Source organism: Danio aesculapii, chromosome 17 (genome assembly GCF_903798145.1).
Source record: "Danio aesculapii chromosome 17, fDanAes4.1, whole genome shotgun sequence".
Classification (NCBI taxonomy): Eukaryota; Metazoa; Chordata; class Actinopteri; order Cypriniformes; family Danionidae; genus Danio; species Danio aesculapii.
Window position 1 is genome coordinate 45,696,237 of NC_079451.1, and position 26,598 is coordinate 45,722,834.

Consider the following 26,598-nt stretch of genomic DNA (forward strand, 5'->3'; position numbering starts at 1 on the left):
TAAGACTGTTGCACTTTTTTGAGCTGTCAATATGCTTATGTTTATATAGTTCATTTTGGTGTGTGTGCACCATTGTGTGCAATATTTGTATGCTTATAACCACTTCTGAGCATAGTGGGGGTCGCGAGTCACTGGAGTTGAGACTCGGTGGTGTTTTAGTGAACAGCTGGTCACTGTTCCTGTCAGCGAACTCCAGTAATGTCCAGCTACAAACCCAATCGCCTTCAGATCAATGCGTTTCAACAGATTTAGAGTGTTTTTACTGTATTTTACATTTAGGGTTGGGGTTAGATTGTTTATTTTAATGGATATCGACCAATAGATGAATAGAAGTCAGTCTAATTCAAAGCAGCAGCAGTTTTTTGCCATCTCCTGTAGTCCTGTCAGGTTCCTTTACTGAAGAAAAGGCCCAAATACTCTGCAGTTGTAAAGAATAACTGAAGTAAAGAATTCAAGAGCTTTAAACCTGTTTAAAACCGTTTTTAAAAACTATAAAATATATATTATTATTTTATATTATATATAAAAAAAGATATATTTTTTCATATATATATATATATATTTTTTTTTTTTTTCATATATATATATATATATATATAGAATTTTTATAAAATTATGTAGAAAGATAAAGAAATAATAAATTTTTTTGCTAATAAATAAAGCTTTAATATAAGCATTTTCATCAGTTTGGGCCTTCAAAAATTTTTGGGAGAAAAAGGTAGACCTCGGAGTGAAAAAGTTTGAGAACCCCTGCTTTAAGGTACACTCTATGAAAAGATTTTTTGGTCAAGGTCTTGGATTGAATTGGTTTTGCACACCATATATTTTGTTATTTTCGTTAAAGGCCCCATAAAGTGCTTTGAAATGTGCAGTTTTAATTCGATGTTAGACGTAATCTCAACTGAAATATGAAGAAAGGGCGGGACATAGTGCAACTCCTCCCCTTTAAAAAAACAGCCAATAGCTTTTTGTTTTTATCACAGCTCTGCCAGTGAGAGTAGTTGAGCTCAAGCGCATCAAGTGAAAAGCAAATGAGAAGCGTCTTAAAGGGGGCGGGGCATGTCAGATACTAGAGCATTTGATTGATTACGATTTGATGACAAGCTGAAGTATGAGGTGACAGGAAAAATAATCATTAGCTATATTTCCATCCAAAAATGCAAATGAACTTTACGCGCAAAACTGGATTATTGCATTAAAGATGTGCTAATAAAGCAGCGTTTTCATCCAATGAGTCAAAACGAACAAAATCGTCACTTCCTGATTTACTGGCGCCAAATATCAACAGTAAAAACTGAATTTACTGTGGTTGGAGAAGCTGCGTCAATCTTTTCTTTATTTAATAAATGACTTGCACTTCAGAAGGCAATCCTGACGCACAGTGAACGCGCGTTTGAAGGTGTCAGACACGGAGCACAGACGCTCTTGATTCTGGAGGGCATTAATAATATAATTAATAACACTAATACTTAAACGGTAATGTGTTTTAGAATGACCAGAACAGTTCAGGTGTTTTACAGTGTGCTTAGTCTGCAGAATTGTCCATTTACGCACATTTTCATCATCATATGATCTCTTATTACAAAATCACATGACCTTTTTTAATACACATACTGAAATTTGTGCGGTAAAAGTGTTTCAATCATAGTTTATGCGCATCTTTTCTTATCAAATATAAAAAGTTTATCCTACTCAGTTATGCGCATATGTTTTTTATGCGTATTTTCAAAATGTCTGCGCATCATGGCGTTTCCATCAACCATTTTTTTTATGCGCATATGCAAAATGTGCATAAAAATAGGTGGATGGAAACATAGCTATTGATCTATTTAGGCAGAAGTGACAAACTACAAGCTTTACATGTTTATATCAGTTTAATATCTTCTAAACGCAAATTTTGTCACTGTTTTGGAGCACACTATGATGGCTATGATGCCGGTTAAAGGGGTAAATCAAACCACTGAGCCACCGTGCAGCCCCACAGTTTATTTTCTGAATTTGAATTCCAGTTGTTCTCCATCCCATTGGTTTCTAAGTGAAACGTTTAAGTCAAGTTACTAGATCTGATTACAAATCACAGGAATCTTTGCAGGTTCAGAACTGGTACATGATGACTGTCTGGCTTTTAATCACCATATCATGATCAGGAGATTGATATTGGTCTCATATCAAGCACAGCGCATTATTACAAATACGACCCAAAATCTGTGATTAAAAACGAACACTGTAATCTTCTTAACAGCGCACGAAAGCACAATCGGGGTCATAAGCTGAGCTCTCATAATCATTCAATGAAGTAAATGTCTGTCATCGTCTACACTGTAAAAAAGGCTGGCTTCCACATCATTTCTTCTAGTCATCCCAACACAAATAACTTAAATTATTAACTTAAATGCTTTTGCAAATTTCAGTGGATTGATAAAACATAAAACAATAATGTTGACCCAAACCAACCTCAGGAATTGTGTTGATTAAATAGTTTGAACAAAAAGCAAACATCATTTTTTGAGTGTGTATAATCTTCATTTGTCCATCGTTTTTTCTAGTTATTTTGTGTTTAGTTGATTTTGTTCATTTGAAAACTCATTCTGTTTGTTTATTTGTTAGATTCATTCATTACTGTCTTTGTTTATTCGTTTGTGCAACTATTTATTCACGCTTTCATTTGACACTTTCATACTTTTTAAGCAGTAAAAAAAAGAGTAATTTAAACAGTAATGAACTTATTTGTGAATTAATTTTCAAAACATATGCAGGATTCAAATATTTGGGTGTGGTAGAGAGGAATTAAAATTGCATGATGTTTGCTGAGAGAGTCATTAATAAATTCAGTTTATTTATGTGGTTTAACCCTGTAAATGTTCTTAAACACAACAAATTTGGCCTAAGAAGTATTCTAGAAACATCAAATATTTGTAATCAATGTTTAAATTTTCAGATTTGTGCGTGTGCGTGTGTGTGTGTGTGTGTGTGTGTGTGTGTGTGTGTGTGTGTGTGTGTGTATATGTGTGTGTGTGTGTGTGTGTGTGTGTGTGTGTGTGTGTGTGTGTGTGTGTGTGTGTGTGTGTGTGTGTGTGTGTGCGTGTGTGTGTGTGTGTGTGTGTGTGTTTGTGTATGTGTGTGTACAATCACACTGTGCGGACCAAATGTCCCCACAATTATAGCAATACCAGTAGATTTTGACTTGTTAATATTTGTCAAGGCGTCACTGTGATGCAGTGGGTAGCACGATCGCCTAACAACAAGAAGGTTGCTGGTTCGAGCTCTGGCTGGGTCAGTTGGCATTTCTGTGTGGAGTTTGCATGTTCTTCACGTGTTGACGTGGGTTTCCTGCGGGTGCTCCGGTGTCCCCCACTAGTCCAAAAACATGTGCTATAGGTGAATTGAATAAACTAAATTGGCCGTAGTGCATGTGTGTGAATACAAAAGTGCATGGGTGTTTCCCAGTACTGGGCACTGTGGCGACCCCTGATTAATAAAGGAACTAAGTCTAAAAGAAAATGAATGAATGAAGATTTGTCAACATTTTTTGGTCCCCATGAGGAAAACGGCTTATAAATCTCTCAGAATAAAGGATTTAGGAAATGCAAAAATGCAGATTGTTTCCTGTGAGGGTTGGGGTAGGGAATAGAACATACAGTACAGTTTGTACCAGTGGCGGACTTGGACAGTATTTTCAATAAGGCGCAAGATGTGTTTGGCGTGATTTGTTGCTATTTTCAGACCAGCGCAACCCTATTTGCATTTGTAAAATGATATTATTATTAGCAGTATTATTTATTTTATGCATATTTATATTTCTTTTAATAAAAACAAGTTTAGATTTGCCCACCTGTTGGGTTTTGGACCATATGGGGCAGAAGAGCAGGACATCTGTTTGGATATAACTCAGTTTTTTGAGCACACTTCATTATTATTGTTCATTTATTCGTTTGCTGGAAATTAGAACTGAATTTAGAAATAGTTTTGAAACTAATTTTTGCACTTAACAAACTAAATTAAATATGTGGGCTAATGGATTTCTACAGTAATGTGAGTACAACACTGTTTCCTTATCCACGAAAGTAAAGGAGTAAAGTAAAGAGTAAAAGTAAAGAGAAAGAGAAAGTAAAGAGGGTGAATGGAGGAGGCTCGTTCTTTATCCTTGTGCTGCAGATGGACTGTTCAACTGTTTTCTCGCAAGAGAAGTGTTCAGTTTTTACACTTACAAAGTCTGCCATGTAAAATGCCAACACGATCTCACGGCAATTCGTAACTTTTTGATTTAGTGGCTAATTCATATGAATTTTTACGATCTAATTTGTACGATTTAGTACGATTTGCTCATCCCCCAATGACAGTTGGGTTTAGGGTTGGGGTTAGGTGTCACGCCTCCTTTTTAAAATCGTACAATTCCGTACGAATGAGCCACTAAACTGACAAAACGTAAAATACTTACGTTTTCTCGTGAGATCAGGCTGAAAATGCGCCATGGCACAACGCAACTGACTCTTAAAGGGAATGCGAGATGAGACTCTGATTGGTTTAATGCACATTATTCTCAAAACACACCCATAACTAGGCCCACACGGAATCTGTGTGCGCAGAATTCCGCAGATTTCCACAGATTTTTAGCCCATCATTAATTCTGTTTATTTACTTGTGTAAATGTGTGTACATTTATATTTATTCAGATTTTAAATTAATTTCAGTAATATTATTGACTAATATGAAAATGTTCAAATAATTTATTCACAATACAGTTTGTAAAATAATATTTTCTGTCTTTTAGTAGATATATGGTATGAGAGACTTGCTCTGTTTACCAAATAAGTAATAAAAGTGGATTCGGACATGACTTTAATGCTTCTGTGCCCAGCGCTGTAGACTTTGAGCCTAGATCATCAAAATAGAGCCCATTTCGTCAGGCCACCAAAGCTGTGGCAATCGATAAGTGAAGAGCAGGATGTGCAGGCCAGATTCATGATTGACCATCCTGGTGCTCCCTATAGCCAATCTGCCCTGGTTTTTACAGTATAAAAATGATCACATCTATGGGACGTCCCTGTAAGGATAGCTGTACAAGTGTGTGTATGTGTGGATGCACTTGGATTTACTGTACTTTACTTACTGTACGACTTCAGTACTCTTTACAATCCTTAATCCAAAACTTTACGGGCCACATGCACAACAATTCCATAAAGGCCATACCCCCCCCCCCCCCCCCCCCCCCCCCCCCCCACCACCAGAAAAAATCTAATACTGGATGGGTGGATGATGATAAGAAAAATATTTGTGATCTGAAGACTGGGGGGAATGAGGTTATCACTGATCGCCCCTCCCATCACCCTCACCCCCGCGCAAACCAATTGCCGGGCCCCATGCACTCTGTCACTCTTTTCCCCCACTTACTACGAAACAACACAACTCTTGGTTTTTTTGGGGACAGTTGAATTGTTTTATCTTCAATCCACTTAAATTAAAAACTAATCAGTCAGCTCAGTTCCTTCATGTTGTCCCAACGCCAATAAATTTTGTGGAACCCAGCATTTGTTACAGCGTGGGACATTCTGACGTTCTGTCCAGCCTGTATTTCACTCAGCTCAATGCGTGATGGCTCTTGTCCTCAGAAACATTCACACAATATGACAGAGCTTGTTTTTAAAATCCAAACAGACACATATATGAATAATTCACTGAGAACCGTGAGTCACTGTCCTCTCTGCCATATCTGATGTTGTCAGGCTGCTTTTCTTTACATTAATTCTGTTTTAGGCAGACTGTTTGAATGCATTCGCTTTCCCCCGAGTATAGTGACTTGGAATGATCTGATGGCAAAAACCGAAGTAAAATCAGGTCATGTGCACTGTAAAACCTGAGACATTCAGCAGCAGTTAACAAAAGCATGTGTTCATGTAACTATCAAACACAGGGGTTTTTCATACACCAGTATGCATATAGGTGTAAATAATGTAGTGTATTCAATCTTAAAGGCTTAATTTTCCCCAAATAATGACAAATCTGGTATTAAGTACTCACTCTTATGTTCTTCCAATTCACTGAGGCCTTCGTTTATCTTGCTAATCAATATAATTTAGATGAAACCTGAGGGCTCCCTCATCCTCTATAGCAGAAATCACCTAACTTGTTCCTGGAGGTCCGGTGTCCTGCAGATTTGATCTCCAACCCTAATCAAACACACCCGAACAAGCGAATCAAGGTTTTACTAGGTATACTTGAAACACCCAGGCAGGAGTGCTGAGGCAAGTTGGAGCTAAACCCTGCAGGGCACCGGACCTCCAGGAACGAGATTGGTGACCCCTGCTCTATAGTTCTTTAAATGACAGTTTTGTTTTGGTTCTGTTGAACACAAAAGATGACATATTGAAGATTGTGCAAAGCCATTGACTTCCACAGTATTTGTTTTCTCTACTTTGGAAGTCAGTGTTCTAACATTCTTCAAAATATCTTCTTTTGTGTTGGGCTCTGATGCTGATGTTCTTGTGTTGGATCAGAATCAGAATCAGAATCAGAATCAGAAAGAGCTTTATTGCCAGGTATGTTCACACATACTAGGAATTTGTTTTCGTGACAGAGCTTCTACAGTGCAACAGGATTACAGAGACAGGACAAAAAACAGATAATAAATATATTTAAAAAAAAATAGAAGTAAGCAGTGAGTGCAAATATACAGATTGACAAGTGTATGTATATGTTTATTACTATATACAACGTTATATGTGCAGCTGTTATGTGCAAATTGGCATGTAAAGTGTGTCGTTAAATAAGTGTATATGTGTATAAAAGTGTATAGCAAGTAGTGGTGTTGGTTTCGCAATTATTATCATCAAGGTGGATAATCATCAATTATCAAATTGGATGTTGGTCCTCAGGAAACTACGGCGAGAGTGGGATGGAGGCCTTTAAGGAGCTGGCGTCTCAGGAAGGGCTGTGTATCGCCCACTCCGACAAGATCTACAGTAACGCCGGGGAGAAACACTTTGACCGGCTGCTGAGGAAACTGCGGGAGCGTCTGCCTAAAGCTCGTGTGGTGGTGTGTTTCTGCGAGGGAATGACTGTTCGTGGACTCCTCATGGCCATGAGACGCCTCGGGGTAGCTGGAGAATTTCTCCTCATCGGCAGGTAACTATGAGTTTACTTTATCATCAAATGAAATGACACTTGGGGAATATAAACCATCCAGGCTTGTTGGAAATATGTGCCCAAGGATGGATTATCGAGAACCAAAAAAATGGGGCCATGTCTTTGAGCAATTTTTGGTTTCACAAATCCACTAGAGGGCGCTGTGTATATTTTTGACAATCTCTGCACAGTAAAAATTATGCCTAAATTAGCAGTTTTCAGTATTTCATGATTCATGTTTTTATTTTTTCCCACTTGTTTCTGTTTGAATTGAATGAATTGGTTATGGGACCTTGATCTTTCTTCCAATAACTTTCAATCTTAAAAAAAAAACACAGATTTGTTGACATTTTTGCGGATTTATTAAAAAAGAAAAACTGAATATCACATGGTCCTAAGTATTCAGACCTCTATAACACTCAAATATTTAAGTCAGAGGCTGTCCGTTTCTTCTGGTCATCCTTGAGATGGTTCTACACCTTCATTTGAGTCCAGCTGTGTTTGATTATACTGATTGTACTTGATTTGGAAAGCCACACACCTGTCTATATAAGACCTTACAGCTCACAACGCATGTCAGAGCAAATGAGAATCATGAGGCCAAAGAAACTGCCTGAAGAGCTCAGAGACACAATTGCGGTAAGGCACAGATCTGCCAAGGTTACAAATAAAATTCTGCTGCACTTGAGGTTCCTAAGAGCACTGTGAGCTCCATAATTCTTAAATGGACGTTTGGGACGACCAGAACTAGAGCTTCCTAGAGCTAGCTGTCCAGCCAAACTGAGCTATCAGGGGAGAAGAGCCTTGGTGAGAGAGGTAGTACAGTTGTAGAAAGTCAACCATCATGGCAGTCCTCCACCAGTCGCGGCTTTATGGCAGAGTTGCCTGACGGAAGCCTCTCCTAAGTTCAAGACACATGAAAGCCCACATGGAGTTTGTTCAAAAAAGATTGAAGATTCTCAGGTCTGATGAGACCAATAAGAACTTTTTGGCCTTAATTCTAAGCGTTATGTGTGGAGAAAACCAGGCACTGCTCAACACCTGTCCAATACGGACCCATCAGCATCATGTTGTGCGGTTGTTTTTCAGCTGCAGGCATGAGCGGATTCAGTGATTTTGGGGCCCTAAGCCAGGGCCCGAGTGGGACTCCTTTTCAGCCCTGGAGTTTTAAGCCTTAGACCGGCCCACCTCAGTTCACGACTGACTATATTAAAATAAGGTCATTTTCAATTCAGTTTCTAATGACACTATCAGGTCTTTTTTCAAGGAAACAGCTGCTTTAGAACTTCAAATGTTTTTCATAAATATAAGAACATTAAAGGGGAGCTAAATCTCCAACACTATTCTTTAAAACATCACAATGTCCTTTCCTATATCTGAATATATATTCTGTGCAAAATTATTTATATTTATCCAGTCCTTTGTAACGGTGGTCACACAAAAAACAAAAATAAAATATGTACACCTACATAAGTAACCCAAACAGTATTGGTGAGGTGAGGTGAGTAGGTGAGGCTCGAACTCCAGTCAGCGGCATTGTAATCCAACATGCTGACCACTGGACCACAATGGCGCTGTAATGCCAGAAAAAAGTATTGCGCTGTCATCTGCAAGACTCTTTTAACCACAGTATTACTTTTTATTGATGGTTTAATCGTTTTTTTTTTTACCCCTTTTTTAGATTCCTGATCAAATTATGTCAGATTTTTTTAATGTAGTCAATCATCTGATTTTCACAAAGCAGGTGTAATATTCAATTATATATCTATTATTAAAACATTTATTCACTAAGGCGCTGCTGTTTGGGGTCGAATGATAGTTACATCATTAACTTGCAGGCTGCATTTTGCTCACGGGGCTGCGGCAAAATAATGAATAAAAAGAATGAGGCTATGGTCAAATAAATAAATAAATAAATAAAGTGTGACTGGTGAGAGTGCAAGCAGCTAGGGACACCAGCCCTCACGGCCAAAAAACGGACCGGCCCACCTGGAATTCTCTCGGTCCTTCTGTTTATCCAATCTGGGCCTGCCCTAAGCAGTTCTAGCCATGGGGCCCAAAAGTTCTAAAATGTACCTTTTGTACTATAATTAATAATTTTTTTTTTATTTATTTACTGTTTTTTTCTTATGTCATTCGATCTCCTTTTTTACATTTTATCCTAATGCAAAATAATAACAGCATGTAAAGCATCTGTCATGTGTAAATAAGGGTACAGAGAAGAATCCAATATGCAAGTGAAAGTTTATTTGACACTGTCAAATTAAGCCAACAGGGCTACAAAAGAAGGGCGAGGACACTGGGATACTGGGGCAGGAACAGATAGGCGAAACGAAGTCCAGCAGTCACTCCTCTTAGTCCTGAGCACATACAGACTCACATAAGCAAACACAACGAACTGACAAGGAAACATAGAAACGTAGCCCAGATATAGGCACAATAATGAACCTCAGTTGGTGATCAAATCAAACAGCTGAGTGCCGTCATAACACGTGACCAAACAAATACACATGGACAACCGAACAACACAAACCCACGTGACAAAACAGATACTTCGGAAAGCACACAAACCTGCAACCGTGACAGCATCTTGTAAAACTTTTGAAATGATTTGTTTTCTTAAAATGAATTCACAAATACTACTTACTCTTAGGCCCATTTATACCCAAGTTGATATTTAGCCGCAACATGTGACATTTCGTATTATACAAATTTTTTAAAGGTGGGTCGTTAGCCCAACGCTCAACCTGGAGGACCAGAACATATACACATACACTACGAACAGTTTAGCTTGCCCAATTCACCTATAGCACATGTCTTTGGATTGTGGGGGAAACCGGAGCACCCAAAGGAAACCCACACCAACACGGGGAGAACATGCAAGCTCCACACAGAAATGCCAACTGACCCAGCCGAGGCTTGAACCAGCGATTTTCTCGTTGTGAGGCAACAGTGCTAAACACTGTGCCACGGTGCCACCCAAAATCACAAATGAAAATAATAAATGAACTTTTTCGTTTTTAAAACCAAATCTTTACTGATTTGACTGCTTAGACTGGTCCATGATTGAGGGTGGGGGACACAAATGTAATAATTACATTAAATTTAACATTTTTTACCCTCACCGTACAAAATATAATAGCAAGTGATGTTATATATAATGTATAGGTATCATTTACACTTCTCAGCATTTATTTGGGGGCCCTCAGATTTTCTGGCGCCCTAAGCAACCGCTTACCTCGCTTATTGGCTAAATCTGCCCCTGGCTGCAGGGACGGGACGACTGGTTCCAATTGAGGGAGAGATTAATTCGGTCAAGTACAGGGATAGCCTAGATGAAAACCTTCTCCAGAGTGCTCAGAACCTCAGACTGGGCTGAAGGTTTACCTTCCAACAAGACAATGACCTTAAGCACACAGCTAAAATTATGATAGAGTGGCTTCACAACAACTCTGTGACTGTTCTTGAATGGAACAGCCAGAGCCCTGACTTAAACCCAAGTGAGCATCTCTGGAGAGACCTAAAATGGCTGTTCACCAATGTATACCATCCAACCTGACAGAACTGGAGATGATCTGCAAGGAGGAATGGCAGAGGATCCCCAAATCCAGGTGTGAAAAACTTGTTGCATCTTTCCCAGAAAGACTCATGGCTGTAAGGGTGCTTCAACTAAATGCTGAGCAAAGGGTCTGAAAAGATAGGACCATGTAATATTTCAGTGTGTTTTTAATAAATCTGCAAAAATGTCAACAAGTCTGTTTTTTTCTTTCAGCATGCTGAGTGCTGTGTGTACATTAATAAGGGGAAAAATTAACAAACTATTTTAGCAAATTGCTGCAATATAACAGAGTGAAAAATTTAAGAGAGTCTGAATACTACCCACACCCACTGTATATAATTCTTTTAGCAAGCACCAGATGAATCAGAGGTATTCTACTTTCAAACTATCATTATTTCCTTATACTGCAGGATTTTATTAACAAGACATTAACATGATTTATGACTGTTCATTTGGTTATTTACCTCAGTAGAACTCGGTCTTGTTGGCGTAAAGTATTTTATACCTCTGTCTTGATGCCAGTGCAGTCTCTGTGGACTGGAAAGAGGAACATCAGCTGGCCAAGGATGCCCTATTTTGGGTCAAGGAGACTGTTTTAAAGGAGGCTAATTCAAACCAGTATACTTTAGTAACTTAGGCACACAGCTATGGAAAAAAATCACTTGAAGATTGCAAAACAACAACTCCAAGAACAAATGCTCAATATGACAATATAGTTCATATATTTATTGAGTAAACTGGTGATATTTATTAATCACATTATTTGTCTTTCTTTTTTGATACGTTTATTTGAAATTGTCTGGATGAATGTAAAATGTGCTTTAAAAAATACAATTTGAAGCAAGTTTAAAAACATTTTGACATGGTTAGCCTGAGGTAAGCAGCCGTTTAGGGCCCCGGGGAATTCCCTGGGGCCCCGACCAATGCCAAGAAGCCTATATATTGTATAGGCTTCTTAGGCAATCCCAAGAAGCCTATATATTGTAAAATCTGTATTGAACCGTTAACATTTTAACAATATTACTTCTCTTCAAAACCAGGGGTCCCCATAATTAGTGGAACATTCCTTCCATACCTCACATGCACGAGGTGTGAGTGGTTCAAAGACACTGCCAATCTGCCAGCAATCAGAGTAGAGAGGTGGAGGTAGGTAGAGGTTGAAAGAGTAAGAATTTTGAGAGACAAACGCTTTCTGGCTCAAACACCTGTCCGATGATGAGCGCTGTGAGTTGTTAAGAGAGAGATTGTTCAAATAAAAGAAAATTTCCCAGTAAAAAAAGTAACGGCCGTCGATTCACAAACAGCAAACAGGAGTTTGATTGATTGCGAATTAAACTGTACATAGTTAGTTAGTAAACTTGTTTTTATTTGTGAAATTATTGCATGTAATTTTACATTAGGAAGATATTGGGCTCTATTTTAACGATCTAGGCCGCAAAGTCTAAAGCGCATGGCACAAAAGCATTAGGGTCGTGTCCAAATCCACTTTTGCTATTTTAAGGATGGAAAAATGCGGTTTGCGCCCCTGCATGTGGTCTGACAGGCTTGTGCTTATTCTCTTAATGAGTTATAGGTGTGTTTTGAGCATAAACCAATCAGTGTCTCCTCTCCCATTCCCTTTAAGAGTCAGTTGCATCGCGCCATGGCGCATTTGCTATTTACATGGCGGACTTTGTAAGTGGAGAAACTGAACGCTTTACTAGCGAGAAAACAGTTAAACTGACCATCTGCAGCGCAAGGATAAAGAATAAGCCTCCTCCATTCAGCATCTTTACTTTCTCTTTCTCTCTTTAACAATTAAATGAACAATAATAACGAAGTGTGGTCCCCCTCAGCCAGTCATGGTCAACATAATGTTTGGAAATAAATAGTTATATCCAAACATACGTGCCCCCATAGGGTCCAAAACCTGACAGGTGGACAAATCTAAGCTTGTTTTTATTAAAACAAATATAAATATGCATATAATAAATAATACTAATGATAATAACATTATACAAATGAAAATTGTCATAAATAAACTGAAAAAGCCCCCCGAGATGAGGCATGGAGGCAGTGTTTTTTATATTTATGTAGAAAATAATAATTTCTGTATCATTTTAATCCATTAATTCTTTTTCATATGTAAAAATATTTGTGTATTGCTGTACATCCTGTGTGTATTAAGCAATGTGTAAGCGTTTAAGGCGCACAACTAACGCGCTCTGCGCTGGACAAAACGGCAACAATGCGCCTTAACACAGGCCGGAACACCCATTTCTAGACCAGCACACCCATGAGTATACAAAGTGGCGCAAATGCTATTGTTGTTTAAACAATGTGGCGCAAAACGTGAAAATTAGAGTTGCACTGGACTGAAAATAGCAACACATCGCGGCAAACATTGCTTGCTCCTTATTGCACTGGGTGCAAGTTCGCCCCTGGTTATACTGTAGTCCAAATGTACCACAAAAGCAGATCATAAACAATAATAGCAAATGAATTTAACATACAAATCATAAAATCATTTAACATACAAGTAAACACACAGAAATTCATCACATTCTAATTTAAAATATAAAATGATCGTTTACAAATTTTTATTTTGCATAAAATAACAAAAAAAGTTTGAAAAATTAATTAAAAATATATTTTTTTATAATCCCACTTGATTGAATCAAACAGTTTGCAGAAACACTTTGATTGACATTTTATCTTTATGTCATCAGAGGGGGAAAGCCCCGCCCATTAGTGATCATCTCTCCCTCATTAGCATACGACGTTAGTCTTGTTTTTGAATCTGCCACTATGCTGACACATAGGCATTTTGTAGCTCCGCCCTCTTCTAAAAAGAACACAATCTCATTTGAATTTAAAGTGACAGTCACCAAAAACAGCACAATTAGGATCAAAGCCTTAATGGGGCAGTTTCAAAGACATATAAAACATTATCTCTCTGATATTTTGGGCAGAAACCTCACACTCTAAGGACATCAGAGACTTATTTTACATCTTGTAAAAAGTGGCATAATAGGTTCCCTTTAAATAAAAAGCACTTTAACTTAAATTAAGCCCTGCTCAGTGGCTGAAGTTTGAGAATCACTGGATTATGGCCGTCCTGTGGTTAATTTGAAGCTGTGTTCAGAATGAAAAACACAATGCTCATCTGCTGCTCATAGTAAATTGTTGTCATCTGTGAAGTATGAAGTGTCAACTAATAATAGTCAGTGTTTGGCATTGTGCCGGGAAGATGCTGAGAGGCAGATGGTGCTGATGATGCCACGACCACAGAAAGACTACTTCATTATGAGCTCAAGCAACACAGGTTTCAACAAAGATGAACTGGGAACTCAAGGCATTGTCTACTTGATAAAGACTTAAAATACTGATATGCCTAAAAGAGAAGTTTATACATTGCAGAAGCAGCTAGCTGCACTAATAGTTATTTGCATGTTACAGTTATAAGCATTTCCTAATATTATAATTTCAGATATTGTGTTAAACCAATCATCAAATCATAGGATTATTATTTTATTATATTTTTGTTTTTAAATTTAAATACTGAAATATACTGAAAAACATTTCTGTGTGGAGTTTGCATGTTCTCCTCATGTTGGCGTGGGTTTTCTCCTGGTGCTTCGGTTTCCCCCACAGTCCAAACACATGCGCTATAGGTGAACTGAATAAACTAAATTGGCCGTAGTGTATGAGTGTGTGAATGAGAGTGTATGGGTGTTTCCCAGTGATGGGTTGCAGCTGGAAGGGCATCCGCTGTGTAAAACATATGCTGGATAAGTTGGTGGTTCATTCCGCTGTGGTGACCCCTGATTAATAATGGGACTAAGCCGAAAAGAAAATGAACAAATAAAAATGGACGACATGGGGGCTCAGTGGTTAGCACTGTCGCCTCACAGCAAGAAGGTCACTGGTTCGAGTCCTGGCTGGGTCAGTTCTGTGTGAAATTTGCGTGTTCTCCTCAAGTTGGCATGGTTTCCTCCGGGTGCTCCGGTTTCCCCCACAGTCCAAAGACGTGCGCTATACTGTAGGTAAATTGAATAAACTAAATTGGTCATAGTTTATGTGTGTGAATGAGTGTGCATGGGTGTTTCCCAGTACGGGGTTGCAGCATCAGCTGTGTAAAACATATGCTGGATAAGTTGGCGGTTCATTCAGCTGTGGTAACCCCTGATAAATGAAGAGACTAAGCTGAAGGAAAATGAATGAATAATAATAATAATAACTAAATATATAGATAATATTTGCTCAGTGTACATTTTTAGTTTCACCTCTATTTGTCCCCTTTAAAAAAATATTTAAACTGTATATGAAAAACGATCCACATTGAAGTTCTCATATCTCTGGAATCTAATCAAACAGGGCCTTAAAAATAGAAACTCTAAATAGAAAGTTTGTTAATAACCAGAATCTAAATACTATAAAAATACTTACTAAATTATAGGCATGCAAACTTTTGGCGAAGAATATAAAAAGTGGCTGTTTCCTCCATCTATGAACTGTCACCATTGGGATATAATGCACACGTATTGCTGAAGTCAACAAATCTTTCTAGCAGACTTTCCAGCCTCAGTGTAAAAATAAAATAATGATGCTCACATGCTTTCTAAAGTCATTTTTATCACCACTTACTTCCAAACCTGTATTCACAAAACATTTTATCTTAGCACTTAGAGTTCTCCTAAGTAGCAGTAAAAGTTTTTAGCTAAGAGTTTTCTCTTAAAACCTGTTGACAAAGCTGCTGAGATTAATTTATACTAGGGACTATAGAGAGATTTTAAGATGAGGGTGAAGGCGGCGTTGACCTTGTTACTGTGAATGATGTGTGCCTGCTCATTAACTATATGCACAATGATTGGCTGAGGGGGAGGAGTCTAATATATGCTGTGAGGTACAATATTATGTTGCCATATTTGGAAGGGCATCCGCTACGTAAAACATATGCTGGAATAGTTGGCGGTTCATTCCGCTGTGTCAACCTCTGAAATTGAAACTAAGCTAAAGGAAAATGAATGAAAATGCAGGCTATAATAATAGAATTCTTTAGCAGCTTGATTAAGTAATAAAAACTTAATGAAAAATTGTTCCTCGCCACTGTCACCACTGGCTTGCATGGTTCGGGACTTGTGTAGATGCGCATTGATGGATTTGCTCTTCAGTGTTTGGACTTTCAGCAGTGAAAATTAAACCACACTGAAGTGAACTAAACTGAACTCTGAAAACTGGACCGACCCAGTTTCAATCTACTAGAACTTCTATGTTAAGCTGCTTTGACACAATCAACATTGTAAAATAAACATGAACATGAATTTTTAGAACCAAAATGTTAAACTGACATGCACATTATTTTTTTTTACGATTTTCTCCTAAATCGGTGAGCTAGGACCTATAATGTGAACTGGAACTCTTTCATTTCAGTATGTTGATGTACTTTCTACTGAAACTGAATATTGAGTAGGAGGCGGGACTTTCTTTTTTGCGAATCTTTCTCTCATAGCAAACTAACGATAAAAGTGGCAGGTTACGAATATTGGGCTGAAGCCATTAAACTGACATCATCATAGAAGGACCGCCTCCTCCAAATAAGAAAACAGATGCTCAGATTTTGATTGAAGATTACCAAAACATCCATTTTCAGTGGATTTACTTGCACGGATTATTTGTTTCCAACACAAATCGATTAAGTTAACTTAATTAATTTATTTTTTTTACAAATTTCAGTGGGTTAAACATAAAACAATAAGCCCCCCCCCCCCCCCAAAAAAAAAATTAAGAATTGTGTTGTTTTAACTCAATTTAGTAGATTGAACAAGCAACAAATGTCATTTTTTTGAGTATATGCGCAATCAAAATAAACATTGTAAATGGAAGGGGGGCACGGTTGCTCTGTGGTTAGCACTGTCACCTCACAGCAAGAACGTTGCTGGTTCGAGTCCCACCTGGACCAGTTGGCATTTCTTTGTGGAGCATGTTTTCCCCATGTCAATGCCACAACTTTCCTGAGTATTGTTGCTGACCATGTCCATCCCTTTATGACCACAGTGTACCCATCTTCTGATGGCTACTTCCAGCAGGATAACCCGCCATGTCATAAAGCATAAATCATCTCAGACTGATTTCTTGAACATGACAATGAGTTCACTGTAGTCAAATGGCCTAGACAGTCACCAGAGCTCAATCCAATAGAGCACCTTTGGGATGTGGTGGAACAAGAGATTCACATCATGGATGTGCAGCCGGCAAATCTGCAGCAACTGCGTGATGCTGTCATGTCAATATCTCTGTCTTGTTGAATCTATACCATGAAGGATTAAGGCAATTCTGCAGGTAAAAGGGGGTCCAACCCAGTACTAGTAAGGTTGTGACGACCTCAGGATTCCAGGTTGGATGTGGCAGATTCTGATTGGGTGCCTGCTTGCTTATTAATTCGTTTAAAGCATATAAGTAAGAGTATTGTGCTAGCTTCTGGAGGACGTTGTGGCTACTTGGACGTCCTCATGTCAAGACTTTCGTTCTGTAACCTTATGGTTTCGTTTTGCGTTATTTATATCATGTAGTTAAAGTTAGTTGTGATTATATCTTAAGTTCTTTATCTTCTTTATTTATCCCTAGACATTTGTTTGTTGCTTGATTTGTTGTTCTGTTAGTTCTATGTATAATAAATAAATTGCAGATCCTTTTGTTGTCTGAGCTCTTTTATGGTGTGACTGAAACGAGGGGGTATTAACAAAGGTGTACCTATTAAAGTGGCCGGTGTATGTGTCCAAAAAGATTTGTCACTAAAAATCACTACATTTGCTGAAACACAAAGAAAGTTTTGGGTAAATTAAGTCTCAAAATCACCCAAGAGTGCATGAAAACATCCCCAACAGCACACCAGGGTTGAGATGTTTTGTGAATACGGCCCCAGAGCTAAAATCAATCTTTGGAAAAAGTGTTCCTTGTTTATTTATTATTTTCAATGCAAAAAATTTAAAAAGAGTAAACCATATTAATTATAAACCCACGACTGAGCAGTCTATAGGTAAAATAAATGCCTAATAAAGTGCATGCTGAGTATTGTGTGCTAAAGTAGGTCACAGCACTCCAGTGTTGTGTTATTTGGGCGGTGCAGGTGAGAGATAGAAAAGCAAGCTGCTGGTAATTAGGTGAGTAATTAGACTCTTTCTGGCCTGTTTTCTTCAGTGACGGCTGGGCGGACAGAGATGAGGTGGTGGAGGGATATGAAGAGGAGGCTGTGGGCGGCATCACGGTCAAACTGCAGACGGAAGAGGTCACGTCCTTCAATGACTACTTCTTGAAGCTACGGCTCGCCACCAACAATAGAAACCCCTGGTTTGCTGAATTCTGGCAGCATCGCTTCCAGTGCCGCCTCCCGGGACATCCACAAGAAAACACAAATTATAGGAAGAACTGCTCAGGTACGAGACAGAGAGAGAGAGAGAGAGAGAGATGCTGTATGTGGGTCATTGCTGGTATGCAGTACATTTTCTGCTTCCCGTCATAGGTGGCCTGATATATTAGATAAAATATTAATGAATTCATACAAGTTAGCTTACTTATGCTTAGAAAATAACATACACTAAAAATATGAATCATTGGGTTTACTTTTTTTTTTTTAAGGGTGAGTTCACTGAAAAAAGTGTTGCATGCAAAACTGTTGCAAACAATTTATTTGTGTTGAATTTAAACGATTAAATTTAATTTTAATAATGTTCAACTTAATTTGTTTGTTTAAATTCAGCCCAAATAAATTGTTTACAACCACTTAACGTAAAAAAATTGAGTAAATCCAAGGAATCATCTTTGAATATTTTTTTCAGTGTGGTTGCAAACTATTTTTTTTGGGGCTGAATTTAAACAAACAGGCCATATACTGTAGATTGTTTGCAGCCACTTACCTTAAAAAATATTGTAAATCTATTAAATAATTTTTTCAGTGTACATGTGATCATAGAGAATTTTTAACACATAAGAAGAAATTTAGAAAAATGCTACAGCTGCACCCTTTGACTTGCATTGCATGATTATTTTTTCCCTTGACGTCAGTGGGCAATCAGCATTCTTCAAAATATCTTCTTATGTGAGACTCATAAAGGTTTAAAACCACATAGAATAAATGACGAGGTAATTTGAGTGAACTTTGTTTATTCTTTTTCTTTTATTAACATTTGTCAAGTTTCTTTTATTGTTCTTTCATTTTAATGTTTTTAAACAGGTTTATAGAGTTTGTTTAAGAAATGTCTAAGATTGTTTTTGTTAGTTAAAACTTAATTGCAGGTCATATTTATTTAATAATTTATTTTTTTACTTTATTTAAGTAAATGTCTTTCTTTCTTTCTTTCTTTCTTTCTTTCTTTCTTTCTTTCTTTCTTTCTTTCTTTCTTTCTTTCTTTCACATATTAGTAATTTTGAATGCCAATTTGTTACTAAAGTAGTCACATCTAAATTATTGAGCATTTATTTCATATAAAATGAAGTACAATTTAGTTGTTTTACAAAGAACGCATTTAGTTAAACCTGAAACAGAAGTTCTTAAAATCCACTAAAATTTTCCATGTAAATGACGTTGGTGCAAAATATAAAGTACATAATCTATAACAAAGGTGTCAATCTCAGTTCCTGGAGGTCCATACCCCTACACTTACCTGGAGATTTTAAAACAAGTCTGAAGAACTCGATTAGTTTGATAAGGTGCGTTTAATGGGGGTTAAAGCTAAACTATGCAGAGCTGTGGCCCTCCAGGACCTGAGTTTTACACGTGTGGTCTATAATATATTGTGTAGCCACACAATTTCTATATAAACTAATTTGTAAACATATGCAAGGCTGTGTCTTCCCTAGTTGGTGTGAACGGACATTGCTATTTCAGGTTTTGCATTTGAATAAATATTTACAGAGCTTTTAGTTACTAGTTTAGATCAAATTTTGAGTTTTTGACCAGTCAGACTAAGCGATTTTTACTTTTGGAGACTTTTCTGGTCTAAAATGAACTGACTAAAACCCAGTGACATCATTTTGGATGGAAAACGACACATTTGTAAGTGTGAGCAATGGATTGAGTAGATAATTTTCAGCTGTTTTTCTAGCTAGTGAAATGTTCAGTTTTTTGCTTACCAAACGGAATAGTTAATGTGCCATGGCATGACAAAACTGAATCTTAAAGGGAATAAGAGATGAGACTCTGACTGATTTAATGCACGTTACAAACAAAACACACCTATAACTCATTAACACAATAGAATCAAATCTTGTAAACCATGCGCCTGACACAACAACCGTTTTGCCTATATTTAAAATAGCAAAAGTGTATTCGGACACGACCTAAGTTAGTCTGCGCCATGCGCTTTAGATTTTGAACTTAAATCGTTGAAATAAAGCCCTTTAGCTCTTTATTAAAATCATTTTATCGATCTCTTCCTATCTTATCTATTGTTTTTAGTAATTAAAGCATCTAAACTTGACCAGTGTTTAATGCACTTTCTTAAAACTTAGTAGCAGCTCAATACTTGATTAAAGTCAACCCAGGCTCATTGGAATAATATGCCCAGGGATACATTTATGAGAATGCAAATCAGTCAGTCTGGAAAAGCCATCCATACGGAGGTTATTAACACCCCATAGCGTTCGTTTTACATGCAATATGCAGCCATATGTACCTACAAGCATATTTCTCGGTTCCCAAAAATGGGCACATTTTCCCAATGAGCCTTTATTGATTTAAGTACGGCAGAACAGGAATGACCCATGTTGCATGTTGAAGCTGTTGTTTACCCAAAAAACAGAAATTAAATGCATATTTATTGGGTTTATAATCATTGAAAGGCATATTTGTGTGTGTTTTCTTGCTCTTTTTGTATCTTTAACACATTCTCTCCGCTGACTAGAGGGTGATCTAGGTAAATGGACTCTTTTTATGGCACATTTCTGTCTGGCTGGGTTGATATTTAACATCAGCACTAGTTTCAGACGACACTCTTTTAAGCATGTTGTCAAAACGACACCTGACTTTTATTTTTCTGCATTGCAGTGCCACATCTTGTTTTACTCAGCCTTTTACATGTATACAACGTATGTAAAAATGCCAGTGTAAATACAGGGAAGCATGTCACTCACTTTATTATCTGATCTGTTTTCGTTTTACGCTGTTTTCATATACAGTAGGTTGTCCGTTATTTTATTGATTGATTTATTTTTGTACAGCATTGCTTTGCTATATCATTTATTTATTGTTTTCTTTTTTGTTATAGGCAGTCGGTGATTGTTCATTTACATGATTTTGATGCTTTATAACGTGAACATAAAGGCAAAAATGAAAACTGTTAGAAATAATCACACAGAGGAATAGTCATAGTCTGCTGTTCTGTTATTATTTCTTTGTCTAGAACTCCAAGATGGTAAGTGAACATTTTTCGTGAAGACACTTCACTTCAGCAATATAAATAGAGGTCGACTGATATAATACAAGAACACAAAGCATTTTGCGTTTGGTTAAAGTGTGTCTTTGTATGAGTTCAGATTACTAGTAAATGTTAAAGTTTGCTGTTATTGTCAATAAGGTCACAAAGCAGCACCGTATATCGGTTGACCTCTAATATATGAAGTTATTGGGATGTTCCCCCCCCCAAAGCAATTGAAATGTGCATCTATATGCTGAACGTTATATCCCAATAACAATAACTAGATCTCCCATGCCAGTTGGCTTCGCTGCATGTTCCTGTGAGGAACTTTTTTTTAAGCTCCGAACATTTTTAGTTGCTTGTGCTATTATGAATCACAGCCTTGAGAGAGAAGAAATGAAGAGGTCACGCTTCTTATTTCTGTCAATTTGGCTTCACTTACTATATGCATCTGCTAAATATGCACAACTTTAACAAATAAATACTGTATTGATGTCATACTGTGACTATGGCGGAAATATGTTTGTTGTTTTCAGAGGTTTTTGATAACAATAATTGTGACAGGAAACATCTTTGATGACTATATTTTCAACCTTTGTAAACTGTTCAAATTGACTACCCTTTCGTTATGTTAATACAACTTTTTGTCCAATTGACTTCCATTATAATGACGTTTTTATTGCAAAGCCATGGCATCATATAATCATGCATTCTTGATTGTTGCTGGTTTTCCCTGTTGGGAAGAGGTCAAATTTGTTATTTTTATTGTTGATCACATAAGTTGGCAGCATTAACCCTTTAGACAGACCTGGGCAAAACAGTTCCTGGTTTTTGTATGGAGTTTTGTAAAGTAAAATAGCAGATTGTAGTGTTTATATAGTGATTATAGTGGGCGTAAATACACTTACTATGTTTACTGTGTTCTGAGAGCTGAAGGGCTTTGATTTTCTTAGACATATCAAGGGAAGTACGCAAAGGTCTCTCTCTCTCACACACATACTCTCTCACACACACACACACACACACACACACACACACACACACACACACACACACACACACACACACACACACACACAAATACTCAATACTCCACATAAAAGCAAGAAACTAAGCCTTTTTAACACTGCAACTGATGATCAACAGTAAAAATTACAAATTGTACCTCTTTTTTTCTTCTTTTAATCAGGTCCATGATTAAAAAAAGCTAGATTTATTGTAATAATGACAATTGAACTTTTAAAATAAATCTGTCTATGATTAAAAAAAACTAGACTTGTCATAATAATGACGATAACTACAAAATAAAATTCTGTCATGATAAAAAAGTACACTTATGGTAATAATGACAATAAAACCTACAAAAAAATTCTGTCCATTATAAAAAAATATATATTATAATAATTATGATAACTACAAATTAAAATTGTGTCCATGATACAAAAAAACTAGACTTGTCATAATAATGACGATAACTACGATAACTAAACTAAAATTCTGTCATGATAAAAAAAGTACACTTATGGTAATAATGACAATAAAACCTACAAAAAAATTTCTGTCTATGATAAAAAAAACTAGACTTATTATAATAACGACTACAAAATAAAATTGTGTCGATGATACAAAAAAACTAGACTTATGGTAATAATGACAATAAAACCTTAAAAAAAAATACATCTATGATAAAAACACTAGTCTTTTTGTAACAATGGTGATAAAACATTTTAAAAAAGTCCATAATCAAAAACTAGACTTATTGTAATAATAAAACATAAAAACAATTCTGTCATGATAACAAACTAGTCTTATTGTAATAATGGTGATAAAACATTAAAAAAAAGTCCATAATCAAAAACTAGACTTATTGTAATAATAAAACATAAAAATAATTCCTGTTATGATTAAAAAAAACTAGATTTATCGTAATAATGACTATAAAACCAACAAAAAAAGTCTGTCCATGATAAAAAAACTAGACTTATGGTAATAATAAAACATAAAAACAATTCTGTCATGATAACAAACTAGTCTTATTGTAATAATGACATTAAAACCTACAAAAAATATTCTGCCCATAAAAAAATAGACTTATCATAATAACGATGATAACCTTTTTTTTATTCTGTCCATGAATAAAAACTATAGACATATTGTAATAAATAAAACATTTCTGTCATGATAAAAAAAATAGACTTATTGTAATGATGACGATTTAGCATTTAAAAAAATCTCTCCATGATAAAAAACTAGACTTATTGTAATGATGACGATTAAACTTTTTTTTATCTATTTATGATAAAAACCTAGGCTCGTCATTATAATAAGACATAAAGTCTGTCATGATACAAAACTAGACAAATCATTATCATAATATTGATGATGAAACCTACAGAAATTGTCCATGACAAATAACTAGACTTATTGTAATAATAACGATAAAACATAAAATAAGACTAGACCTATCATAATAATGACAACAAAAGATTTTAAAATTGTATATGATAAAAAGACCTATCGTAATAATAAAACATTAAAAAGATTCTTCATAATGAAAAACTAGGCTTATCTTCATAATAAAACATTTTTGAAAAATCTGTCATGATAAAAAACTATACTTATCGTAATGACGATAAAACCTACAAAAAAAAATTCTGTCCATGATAAAAAACACCAACAATAATATTAATAATAATAAATTGTCATGACTTTGCAACCAAAAAATGTCATTAATTTGGAAGACAATGGGGCAAAAGCAGCCACCAACATAATAGAAGTGTAAATTTGCCCAAAGTGTGTTGTTGAGGTTTAAAAAAAATAAAAAAAATCAAAGCATTTCCCCAAAATATGTGTCAAAATAAGATTTGTCGCCAAAATTGTTTTCATTTGCTAAAACACAGAAAAAGTTGTGGCTAAATTAAATGGTGTTAGTGAGACCAGCGGGAGCGCTCAACCTGCGGTCTGTGTGGGTCCTAACGCCCCAGTATGGTGACGTGGACTCTATACTGCTCCGTGAGCTCCGTCTTTTCCCAGGATGTCCTTTAAAAAAGAGTAGGGGTTTAACCCCAGCATCCTGGCCAAATTTGCCCACTGGCCTCTGTCTATCATGGCCTCCTAATCATCCCCAAATCACAATTGGCTTTATCACTCTGCCTCCTCTCCACCAATCAGCTGGTGTGTGTTGTGTGGTCTGGTGCAATATGGCTGCCTTCGTGTCATCCAGGTGGATGCTGCACACTGGTGGTGGATGATGAGATTCCCCCCAATGTGTAGAGCGCTTTGAGTGTCCAGAAAAGCGTTATATAAATGTAAGGAATTATAATTAATTAAGACTCAAAATCAACCTAGAGTAGATAAAAACATCGCCAACAGCACACAAGGGTTAAAAAATTATATATATATATATATATATATATATATATATATATATATATATATATATATATATATATATGGACGACGCGGTGACGCAGTAGGTAGTCCTATTGCCTCACAGCAAGAAAGTCGCTGGTTCGAGCCTCGGCTGGGTCAGTTGGCATTTCTGTGTGGAGTTTGCATGTTCACCCCGCGTTCCCGTGGGTTTCCTCCGGGTGCTCCGGTTTCCCCCACAGTCCAAAGACATGTGGTATAGGTGAATTGAGTAAGCTAAATTGTCCGTAGTGTATAGATGTTTCCCAGTGATGGGTTGCAGCTAGAAGGGCATCCGCTGCGTAAAACATATGCTGGATAAGTTGCCGGTTCATTCCTCTGTGGCGACCCCAGATTAATAAAGGGACTAAGCCGAAAAGACAATTAATGAATGAATATATATATACACACACAGTTGAAGTCAGAATTATTCTCCCCCCTTTGAACTATTTTTTCTTTTTTTAATTATTTCCCAAATGAATGTTTAACAGAGCAAGGAAATTTTCACAGTATGTCTGATAAAAATTTTTTTTCTGGAGAAAGTCTTATTTGTTTTATTTTGGCTAGAATAAAAGCGGTTTTAAATTTTTAGAAACCATTTTAAGGATAAAATTATTAGCCCTATTAAGCTATATATTTTTTTGATAGTCTATAGAACAGACCATCATTATACAATAACTTGCCTAATTACCCTAGTTAACCTAATTTACCCAGTTGAGCCTTTAAATGTCACTGTAAGCTGTATGAAAGTGTCTTGAATAATATCTAGTCAAATATTATTTACTGTCATCATGAGAATCAGTTATTAAATGAGTTAGTAAAACTATTATGTTTAGAAATGTGTTCCTCTCTGTTAAACAGGAATTGGGGAGCAAAACAAACAAGGGGGGGGGGGGGGGGGGGGCTAATAATTCTGACTACAACTGTGTATATATATATATATATATTAGATAAAGTTCCCTTCCTAAAAAAATTGTTAAAAAATCCTGTTCTTAATATCTGATCTAATATTTGGGTTGAGATATCATAGCACAGTATCATATCTTTGCTAAGTCCTAAATATTTCTTTTGCAAGTAAACAAACCTTAGAAATAACTAAAAAAAATACAAAAAGGATCTAGTAGAAACCAGAGCACTAGAAACACTGTCGAATGCTCACAATCTGCATATGCCATTAATAAAACATCTCTTTAATGTTTCAGTTTCTCTTCAAAGTGTCACTGCTTTATTATTTTTAATGGAAGTTAAGGATCACCCAAGACAGCATTTTCAGCAACGCATGCCTTGGTTTAACAGTAGCTTTTGCCCTTTTGCTTGCTGCAATGCCCTTTAAATTCACAGATGCTGTTATGATGAGAGTTTTCTTTAAAAGTCTGTTGTTCATCTTTGAAATCACATCATATTTATCAGCTATGGTGCCTGATACTGCTTCCCGCTGGCTTGTTACTGATCACCAGATAACGATCCCATAGGGTGTCCCTTGACGTTGCCCGTTCCTTTGAATTAATGCAGCAATTGTCAGACACATTTATTCTGATTCATGAGGGAGACGGGCAAGAATGAGAACACGGATGAATAATTAATTTCCTTGCTCAATTAATAATAATGTCACCATCATGTCCGTTACTTATTAAATGCTTCGCCATGGCAGCTAGAATTCCCTTTGATCTTCCTTTTGAACGCTGCCGTCATTTTGATTCACTGTCCATCAGAAAAATAGACGTTCTGTCCTCTTTCCTCTGGCATAGGAATAATAATGTCTTTGGACACCCTATCGTTCCCTTTCAAGTGCTCGAAAATGACAGCGGGGTCTAGAAAATATGATTGCTCAGCTGTTACACTGGGGTTTTTCGAATCGATTCGAATGTTATCATTGGATTGAATAAGCGTTATCTGTGGTTATCAGCTGATAGGTATGGGACAGTAGGGACGTTCTGCGCCTACTGGTAGGCTCAGAAGGCTGTTATTATCCATCCACGTGGTAAATCAGCTATACTTATACAGTGCATCCGTAAAGTATTCATAGCGCTTCACTTTTTCCACATGTTTTTATGTTACAGCCTTATTCCAAAATGGATTAAATTAATTTATTTCCTCAAAATTCTACACACAATA

At 36.6% G+C, this 26,598-nt stretch overlaps 1 protein-coding gene across 1 annotated transcript in view; it reads left to right on the forward strand.

Annotated features, from left to right (window-relative positions):
* The window catches only part of grm1b (glutamate receptor, metabotropic 1b), a 56,892-nt gene that overhangs the window by 4,359 nt on the left and 25,935 nt on the right, over positions 1-26,598 (forward strand). The window contains exons 3-4 of the mRNA XM_056477768.1: positions 6,873-7,122; positions 17,861-18,096. Coding sequence (XP_056333743.1) covers positions 6,873-7,122; positions 17,861-18,096 — 486 coding nt within the window. The remainder of the gene's footprint in view (positions 1-6,872; positions 7,123-17,860; positions 18,097-26,598) is intronic.